The 10,692-nt window shown below is 42.0% G+C and overlaps 1 protein-coding gene across 1 annotated transcript; it reads right to left on the bottom strand.

The window, feature by feature from the left end:
- Window positions 1-785: 785 nt before the first annotated feature.
- ddx20 (DEAD (Asp-Glu-Ala-Asp) box polypeptide 20) lies at window positions 786-10,476 on the bottom strand. The gene is made up of 11 exons (XM_037684101.1): window positions 10,281-10,476; window positions 6,645-6,739; window positions 4,871-5,039; window positions 4,677-4,791; window positions 4,448-4,590; window positions 4,193-4,331; window positions 3,995-4,053; window positions 3,425-3,507; window positions 2,615-2,720; window positions 2,150-2,251; window positions 786-2,074 (listed from the first exon to the last, which is right to left on the bottom strand). The coding sequence occupies exons 1-11, from the start codon at window positions 10,474-10,476 to the stop codon at window positions 960-962; spliced, it is 2,322 nt and encodes a 773-aa protein (XP_037540029.1). The 3' UTR covers window positions 786-959.
- Window positions 10,477-10,692: the final 216 nt, after the last annotated feature.

The following is a 10,692-nucleotide window of genomic DNA, read 5'->3' as shown; positions in this document are numbered from 1 at the left end:
TATGTATATATGTGTATATCAGCCATCAGAGCTTTAAACAGCAGGTAAGATATTAATTGTTCAATTGTTTTCCACAGAACCCAACATAAAGAGACAGCTGTCAGGCCTCCTGAGAAGTCCCACCACCCTCAGCTGGAGTCCAAAGTTTGCAAACAGTCACATCCACACATTGGCTCAGATGATCCAGCTGCACCTGAAAGCTGCTGATTTGCTCCCAGATGTAGACAGCAAAACATCAAAACCAACTAAAGATATTTTTGAAAGGATCAGATCATATCCAGACTCAATCTTGTGGCATAATTCTGAAGACCAACTTTGGTTTTCCTGCTCGGTTAGAAAAAGGACTTGGAAGAGTTCCATGTTAATACTCAGCAGGTGAAGTGCTGCAGGGTGGACACTGACACCTGGTACTCCCTCGCTCAGTCAGTAATTATCTGCCTTAAATCCAAAAGACCTGTCAGGAGTTGGCAAACATTTTATTCCTGCAAGTGTTCCTCTGGCTCAGCCGTATCTTCTTTAAACGTCTCCATCACGCATCGGTCACCTCGGTTCAGAGTCATTCATTCGAGGGTGTTGACTTTTCACTGATTGGGCGAAAGTGTTGGAGGGCTGATTAGGCCGTCATCAGGAGTGTGATGTTTGACCTCCGCACCTCACTGGAGAGAGCGCACGCAGAATATGAACTCTTTGATCTTCCTCTGTACACACAAGCTTTAAATAATGAACAGAAGCACATTCACAACTGAGCACAGCCAAATGAACAGAGAGGCAGCTGAAGGTGCAGTTCACAGTGATTTATTAAAGTTACCCAGACAGCGACACCATGCATGTGATACATTTAACAAAAAGAATTTGAGTTCAATGCGTTAGACCTAAAGTGCAAATAATCTTGAAGCAGACGCAGAAAACAACTGGATTACCGAACACTTGATAGTAAAAGCTGCTTTAGGCGAGTCCGCTCAGTGTTTCATGAGCTCCTGCATGTAGACTGCGTTCATTCGATAAGCTGCCATCCAGTTATGAGCTGCGCTGTAGTAGCTTTGGTACCTCTGCTCTGGAAGGAGACACATGGAGGAGTAGTAATCGCTCCAGGCTCTGTAGCAGGCTCTCCAATATGCCTCCGAGCTCCACTCCTCCTCCTCCTCCTCCACGTCCATGCGCTCTTCTTCTTCATCCCTCTCTGGCTCTTCTTTCATCTTCTCCGAGAGCTTCGAGCTCTCTTTTTTCACCTTTTTTGATGTTTCCCTGCAAGTCTGTCTTGGAGCGGTCTGACTGCTCTCGGTGCTTGTCTTAGCACGTAGCTTCCTGCTCTCGGGGGGAGACAAAACTCCCCCACTTGTTGCTCTGGATGTCTGCTTATGTATTTCAGGTATAGAGGGATTTTGTGCAGTGGATGTAGAGTCAGGCTGAGGTTGAACAGGAGATCTGTGCTCAGCGTCTGGAAGCTGATTGGAGCCTCTGGGGGTCATGTCCATGTCCATGTCCATGTCGGACGGCGAGTTAGAAGAACCCGATATCGAGCTTGGAGGTGAAACGTCCGACTGCAGCTGGACACCATTTAGTAATAAATCTTGAGCTCCATCGTCGTGCAGTGTGATGTACTCCTTATACCCGTTCTGGTCTTCGCCTCTGAACTCTCTGACGACCTCCACTGATCTCCCCAAACCTGTGGTGATAAACGTCTGGAAGTCACGCTGGGCCTCCTCAAAGGTCATAAACCTCGACCGGCAGCTCTTGAACGAGCTGAGAGGAGGGATCTTTGGCAGGGCGTCCTGCAGCTCCTTACGAGTCGGCGTCACACGAGAAGAGCTCTGCTGCGAGGCGTCTCCTGCGCAGCTCGTCTGTCTTGCGATTTCTTCACCGTGTAACGACATCCTGGGTCCTGCCTGGGCTCTAGCTTCCTTCGTTTGACTCCTTTGCTCCACAGCTTGATCCTTGACGGGTTCCGACACGGAGACTTGGGGCTTTGAACGCTTCCTCTTTTCAGTTCGGAGCAACTGCTGCGACACAGTGGAGGCCTCAGCGCACACGTCCCAGTCGCACGGCTCATCCATCAACCCAGGCTCTAAAGTGGCTACAATCACAGAGAAAATATGACTGAATGGTCAACTTTAGGATCTGAGCAGAAAGTTACATGTGCAGGACTTACAAGGAAGAGCAGACAAACTGAGGCCACACTTCTGAGCGATGGCCATGATCTTGTTCTCCTCCTCACCATGGCAACAGTAGGTCACAGCCATCCCCTGAGTGCCTACAACCCATAGAACAGAAAATGTTAAAGGAAGGTGAGACTTACCATTATAATATATAATGCAAGGTCCAAACATGGAGAATCATGTGAGCTACTCTTTAATAACGCTTCACAACAGCAAAGAGAGGAAAAAAAGCCTCTGAAATATAAATGACATCAGCAACAGAAAAAAACGTATTTTCTCAAAACTGAGAACTAAAAACCAAAGGACGGACTGTGCAATAATGATGCAACTGCTTCACACAAACAAGCTCTCCTGCTGTACTGCCATCAGCCACCCGGGCATCCTGAGCCGAGTGATGAGAGGAAACAGCTGAATGCATCATCGCAGCTTTCTGTTGCCTCCGATTGCTTCAGACTTACCAAAACGTCCAGCCCGTCCAATCCTGTGCATGTAGGTCTCCCAGTCCTGAGGCACGTCCAGGTTGATCACCAGGTTGACTTTCTCGGCATCTATACCCCTGGAAGTCTGTCTCAGAGGGAAGAACAGAAAACAAAAACAGATCATAATTTAAAATCTTGCATTTTTTAATCGCCTGCCTCCTTTCACGCCCAAGTTACATTTTTATAAAACACTACAAATAACAAAATGTAACATCATGAGATGTGTAGCTCAGGGTATGTGTAACTCTCAGCTCCTGCCACACCAAAGTTTAGCACAATAGATGTAAAACTGACTGAATTAGAGAAGTTGGTGACAATCTTGAATTGGGTCTGCTCCGAACGGTAATCAGTTGAAGATGTGCACCCGATAATTATTTCCTGAAAGTTTCATTAAAATCAGTGAAGTGGTTGATGACATATTTTGCTAACAGGCAGAGTTGACTCCAATACTTAATGGCAACATTTTAAACTAAGATCTTGCGCAATCTGGTAGTGCTCAGAATGTGTGTTTGGGATCAGTCTCAACTACAACCACATCAAATTTTAGCTCATTATCTATAAAACTGTCAAGGTTATAGCCACTTTTGTGGGGGGTTTTAATTAACTGGCAGCGAGAGCCATCTTGAAGTGGGATGTCTCCAAAAGATAATCAAGTTATACAAACATATCCAGCGGTTACTTTCTGCATGTTTCATTAAAAATATTGTTGACCTTTGCTTTTTGGCAGCAGGAGATTATTAGGAATGAAAAGGAGAAGATGCCCATAAAGTGTTAGAGTGTTTGTCTCACCAGGTCGGTGGAGATGAGCACCCTGCACTGGTACTGCTTCAGTTTGGACATTGCTTCCAGTCTCTGGTCCTGACTCAGGCCACCTGCACACATAAACCATCATCCTAATTTTATAAATCATTATATAGTCTGCTGTAGGATTCTGAACATGTGTATAGAAAAGAACAAAAACTCACATTAATCAAATATGGAATTAATTTAACTGCAGTACTTCAAATGGCCACAAGGAGGCAACACTAAACTATCTTTAATTATTTAATAATTTAACTATTCAAATTATTATATTTAATTATATATTTAATTATCTTTCTGTTCCATCCCCCCCCCCAAAAAAAAAAAAAAAATTATTCCAACCTACAACAAGAAACAAAATGTAAAATATTTTCCTGTAATGAACTGATTCCAACAGGACACATGTTCAGCATTTTTTTAAATTAAAAACACCTGAAAACAATTTAGTTGTGCTTTTTTTTTCCAGCTGAAATATGTTTTATAAAAGGGGGGGAAATATGTTTGGTCTTTTCCTTTTTCTTCATGTTATTTCTGCACATTCCACTCATTTACTCTCACCTGATATACAAACAGCAGGTAAGCCTTTGGAGGACAGGATGTCTGCCAAGTGTTGAGCCCTGTGGGACAAATCCAGCAGCGTTAAAACAAATAAATCTTAACTCACACAACTAATGTGATCTTTTTTTTTTCTTTCTTGGTCATAAAGTCGATCAACAGCAGCTGTGAAGAGGAGGGAGAACATTAAAAAGCTGTTACCTTGTGTGTAGGTTGGAAAACACCAGGGCTTGGTTGAAGGGGATTTTACTGAACAGCTCGAGCAAATGCTGCACCTTCTCCTCAAAAACCTTGTGAGGTAGGGGGTGGGATGGCACCAGCTTGTAGAACTGCTTCAGACCTGATGTGGGGAATAAAAAGGACAAAATAGAGAAGACAGAGCAGCGTCACAGAACAATGGGTGGATGTCTTAGAAGACTAAGAAAAGTAAAGTCCTAGAGAGTTCCCCAGTCTTACCTTTCAGACCCATGTCACTTGGGTTGAGTCTAACGAAAGTGGGCTCATTCATGTAGCGGGTGAGGTACTGAGCAAGGGATTCTGGGTAGGTGGCAGAAAGAGCAAGCATCTGTTTGTTGACAGGCAGAGAGGAGAAGATCCAGCTGAGAGAAAGCAGAGAGACTGGGTGAATTTGAGCACAAATGCTTCAAACCATGGCTGGATCACATGACAGAAGTGTCCCCCTTACTTTATCTGCTCCTGGAAGCTGCCCTCCTCCAGCAGCTTGTCGGCCTCGTCCAGAACAAACAGTCTGATGCTGACGGGGGACAAAATGTCCAGCTCGATGAGCTGCTTGATGCGACCTGAGAGCACAGCCAGCGACGTGGTTAGCAAACACAAACTTCAGCAGGGTTGTGTTCATCAGAATCCTGCCGGCCTCACCAGGTGAGCCCACAGCAATGTGACACTTCTTCAGACGCTGTTTGTCCTGACTCACGGGTCTCCCCCCGATGAAAACATGACACTCCAGACCTTCTATGGCACAGCCGATGGCCATCATCACAGAGTGGATCTGCACTGCTATCTCACGTGTTGGAGCCAGAATAAGAACCTGTAAGAGGGAAAAGAGCTGTTTCTGAATTACAACCAGGAGGGTTTTATCCTCCGGGCAGAGGATCCAGGCAGGTGGGCAGATGGATTTTCATTAAACTTTCAGAGAGTAACCACTGGATCTACATCTACAACTCTAACAAGGTTGAGTCAGTCTTCAGCCGACTGAAGAAATCTTTTAGTTAAAGAAGAAACATTTCAACAAACAAGAACCCGTGCAGGGTACCTGACTCAACCTTGTTAAGATTCATCTACCTGGATTATTGAGCATGCATCAGGATACATCCCCTATTCAAGATGGCCACCACAACTCATTGACATCTTAAAAATTAACTTAAACATGGCCACAACTTACCGTATTTTTCACCCTACAAGTCGCAATTTTTTGCATAACTTGCATGCCCTGCGACTTATATGCCCAAGATACGTATTTATGGATTTTTTTGCCCCCATACGTATAAACCAATTTTTGGCTGAGATATGACCATTTTCATTCATTCCGACTAAAAATATTGAACACTACCATTTTCAGCCACTAGATGGCACTCGAGCAGTATGGCATGCCGTTGTATCATGTAATATGTAAAAGTGGCTATTAATGACACAATCGGCTTGCCAAATACTGCCACCTTCATTCTGCTTGCTTGGAGCAATCATCAAATTAACTTCATTTTGCTGCGCCGTCATGGTGAAATGCAGCTAATTTGACCACTGAAGTGCATTTATTAAGTAAAGTTGAACTGAGACACACTTTTACTATAATGTCGAGCAAACAAATAATTGTTTTAGGTGCTTAGCTTGTTAAATTTCGAAGAAGTGCACAGTGAGTCCTCTTGTGCATGCGACTACTTCCGCGTATCGGCTTTTGAAATGCAGCTGATTTGACCATCAAAGTGCATTTATTAAGGAAAAGTTCAACTGAGACACATTTGTGCTATAATGTCGAGCAAACAAATAATTGTTTTTAAGTGTTAATCTTGTTAAATTATTGTTAAAGTCCTCCCGTGCACGCCCCTGCAGCCGCCATTTGGCAGCCAATCTACTTTTGGCACAACACTGGCCCACATTTCTGAGCTGTCAGCGATGACGCATAACAGATGCAACGTATTTATGGATTTTTCCACTTTATTAGACATATTTGGACTGATGCGACTTATAGGGCGGTGCGACGGGTACGGTGGAAAATACGGTAGTCGGTTTCACAGATATTGAGCTCAAATTTGGAGCAAAAGTAGTTGAGAGTCATTTACAATGTGTACTCTCGAGGGTGACATTTTGCAGTATTGCATGAGGTTGTGCACAAAGTGTTTATCATAGTTCATTTGAAATGGCTTCAATATTATTTCTTAACATAAGATCAGGTCTTTTGTATAAAACTCTGGCCTGATGAGCAAATTGTATTCTTTCAAAGAATCCTCACCCTTTAATAGAAATGTCTCTTTGTCCTATTAGTGACGAGCAAAATGGCAAAATGAAACTAAGGCATGAACTCAAAATACATAACAACTAAAATACAATCACCAATGAAATTAAATAACCAAGAAGGTAATGTTTCTAATTTTTTTTCTCTTATAGTCTTGAGCTCCAGCTGAGTGAATCGACTGACCTGAGTAGCTGGATTCTCCAGGACAAGAGAGTCGAGAGCGATGGTGCAGAACACGCACGTCTTTCCTGTACCAGACTTGGCTTGCACAATCAAATCTGAAACAAAACATGACCAATTAAATACAAATAAAACATTAACTGGGTGAAATGGGTATTTAATTTGTTGCTTTGGTACAAGTCACAATTGAACAGGTGTTCACATCGAGTAATGAACAGTCGGACTCATCACAGACGTCAAGAGCGTTCACTGAAAACAGAACCTTAAAGTTCAGCGTCCACATTCATTTATCATACGTGTGCCTGACGTGTACTTCGTCTCCACCTTACTAAATGTGCTGAATATAATCCAGTTATTCCATCATACTAATCATGCAGGAGTTTTTGTTATATTTTCACAGATTTTTAAATATTTGTTGGTGTCAAACTACAACAAAGAGCAGCTGGAATGTCACTGCAGTGCTTCAGGAATAATCTAATCCCTGAAGTACAAAGCGTCTGCAGCACCAACTGTTATCGTTACACTCAGGACAGATGGAGGTTAGAACTAAAGCCCTAAAAAGAAATGTTCAAATATAAAGCTCATTTTCATCCAATACGAGATTTAGACTGTTTTAGACCACATCTGACAAACAATGTTTGATTTAGTTCCTGTATAATCAGGTGTTCATCCCCTTTTCACATCCAACCGGACGACTCCTTTTGTGTTAATATCTTCATTTCTCTATTAACAAACAAAACAAATAAAGTGGATCCTCTGAATTTAATCCCTCAGATCACTGTGAGCCATCTGTGAAAAGACTGGGATACTGAGATGCTTGGACTTTGATTACCATGGTAACACTGGTATGCCAGTTCTTCACACAGCATCAGAAAATGTTAAAATTTCAATGAGTCAGAGTCTGAATACATCAAAAGACAGAATTTACTGTCATTTGTGTCGGGATTAGAGATGGTCACACATGGAGGGGCAGAAGATAACTGACATAAAATTAATTTAAATCAAGGTTTTTTTAAATAAATCATCAAACAATCTCTCCACGAAGGTACTGACTGCAATAAACACATGGGAAGTGACACAAACAACTTTTTAAAATTTTGGTTGCTGTGGAAAATGCAAACAAAAACAGAATGCAATGAATTGCAAACCAAAGTTTTCAATGATTTCATTGTATAATCTTATGGAAAACAATAGGTAATTTAGCATTTGAAGGCAGAAATGAATCTAAGAGATGATACGGAGACAACAAAAGGCTGTAAAGGTGCTATGGAGAAAGAAAAAAAAAACGCCAGGAGGAGCATTTTGCAACAAATTAGGTTAACCGTCAACAGATCAACAGGAGGACTGTTATAAAAATAACATTTTAGAGAGGCAGAAGCTCTCAGAAGTTAAGGGGCAGATGTTCAGTGTGAGAAAATCTGCATCTAAAAATAGTGGAACAATTTCAGAATAATGTTCCTCGGTGGAATATGGAGAAGACTGAATATCCGATCATCTACAGTTTACGGATTTCACTGCATGGACTCAGAAATCTTCTCTGGGCCAAAGCTCATTTAAAATGGACGGAGAAAAGGTGACAAACTGCTCAGTGTTCAGACAAATTGAAAACTGAAATTCTTTTTGGAAATCTCAGACTCTACAACTTTCATATTAAAGAAGCACAGAACCACCTGAACGGATCTCAGACTCTAAAGCCGGAATCTCTGATGGTGTAGGGGTGCATTAATGGCTTTCACATAAGCAGCTTACACATCTGAAAAATAGACGGCCTGGCCCAAAAAAAAGTCACCAGCTGGATTTAACTGAGCAAATAGGTACGAGCCTCCTATTGGATAATTACTGCACGGGCTATTATCTTTCAGCTGCAACAAGTTTTTAACCCCAACTGGTGCAATGAGTTGCTTCTCATTTCTTAAACAACCATGTTGAAAGACACATCGCGTGGTCGTGGAAAAGATGTCAGTCTGTTTGAGAAGGGTCAAATCATTGGCATCAAGCAGAGAAAACATCTAAAGAGATTGTAGAAACTACTGAAATTGGGTTAAGAACTGTCCAACGCATTACTAAAAACTGGAAGGATAGTGGGGACCCATCGTTTTTGAGGATGAAATGTGGCTGAAAAAAAATCCTGCATGATCGTGATCGGCGATCACTTAAAAGTTTGGTGAAATCAAATTGAAGATAAACAACAGTAGCACTCAGGGCTGTGTTTAATAGAGAAAGTAAGAGCATTTCCACACACACAATGTGAAGGGAGCTCAAGGGATTGGGACTGACCAGCTGTGTAGCCTTCAGAAAACCACCAATCAGTGAGACTAACAGATAAAAGGCTTCAATTTGCTAGGGAGCAGAAAGATTGGACTCTGGAGCAATGGAAGAAGGTCATGTGGTCTGATGAGTCCAGATTAACCCTGTTCCAGAGTGATGGGTGCATCAGGGTAAGAAGAGAGGCAGGTGAAGTGATGCACCCATCATGACTGGTTTCTAGTCATCAGTGCAAGATCTTGGAGAAAATTTAATGCAATACTGGGTGGAAATAGATCTTGTGACATTGAAGAAGCTTATCGAAACAATGCCACAGCGAATGCATGCTGTAATCAAAACTAAAGGCGGTCCAACAAAATATTAGTGTGTGACGTATTTTTTGGGTGGCGCCTTTTTTTTTTTTGGCCAGGCAGTGTATTAATTCACTTCAGTTTATTTATATAGTGCCAAGTTACAACAGAAGTTATCTCAGGGCGCTGAACAGAAAAGCACCATTAATGCAAGTTTAAGAATGACATGTGCTCCCATCCAGATGTCTTCATCAGAGACAGAATGCATATTTCAGCAAGATGTACTGCATCCATTACAACAGCATGGCTTTGTAGAGAAGAGCCCGGGTGCTGAAGTGACCTGCCTGCAGTCCAGACCTCTCACCAGCTGAAATCACTTGATGACTTCTCAAGTTCAACTTTGATGTGTATTACCTTTAGCGTTTCTAAGTTTAATGATGCTAAATAAAGTGTCGTCATATGCTCAGTAACAGACACAAAGAATGATCCAAACCAGAGAAAAAACTACATTAATGAACTCTAATCCTCATACATTTAGCCAAATAACAGAAAACATCAACAAATACGGAGAATATGTACCCTAAAAATGATCAAAAATACATTTTGTCTAGTGAACATATTACTAAAACTAATGACAGTTCTTCTGTGACAAGGACAACAATGACTCAACTGTTCAAACGAGGGGTAAAGTGAACGAGCACAAAACAAATGGAGAAAATTTAAAAAACCCAAACATGCTTGAGTAAAAGTCCAACAAAAATATTGCTAACAAAGATTATTTTTTCCACATGAGGACTTAATAACCAGCCAACAATTTCACATATACAGCATGTTGCCTGTCTAAAACAGTTGTTTCTTGTAAATGAGTCCTCGTGACTCAATGAGACTAACCTGAAATATGAACATTAAAAATAATTTGCCTGGATGGATGCACATCATACCTAAACTTTAATTATCGAAGAAGCAGCTTTGCCAGAACAAACTGTCCGACATATAAAGTTAGTTTATCAGCTCAAAACCCATCCAATCAAACTGACTGTTTCCGCTAGGAATCTGCTGCCAGACCTCCACCTGCTGCACCCACCGAGTCCGCAGCGGCCCAGCGGGATCGCTTTGAGCTGGATCGGGGAGGGTTTGTGGAAACCCGCGGCGGACAGTCCGTCCAGCACGGCCCGAGACAGCAGCAGCGAGCTGAACTCAATCTTTTCCGACAGAAGAACATCGTCGGTCCTTTTTCGTGTCTCGATGTCGTGGGCTGCTTTTCTTATGGAGGCAGCCATCTTTGCTGAATTGTTACTCCTTTTAGCGCATGCGCAACTGAAATATACCGCGGATCGGCTTCCGTAACAGTTCGCCTTTGTTCCACCGCCCTCTAGTGACGTGGAGGGGAACTACTTCTTGTGTTCGCCCAAAGTTCATTGTTTTAATCAACCAATTATTTTTTTTGTTAATATACACACATATATATATACACACATATATATATATATATATAT

The sequence above is a fragment of the Nematolebias whitei genome, chromosome 11 (assembly GCF_014905685.2).
Source record: "Nematolebias whitei isolate Nwh7 chromosome 11, NemWhi1, whole genome shotgun sequence".
Classification (NCBI taxonomy): Eukaryota; Metazoa; Chordata; class Actinopteri; order Cyprinodontiformes; family Rivulidae; genus Nematolebias; species Nematolebias whitei.
This window is presented reverse-complemented; position numbering and strand designations above follow the sequence as displayed.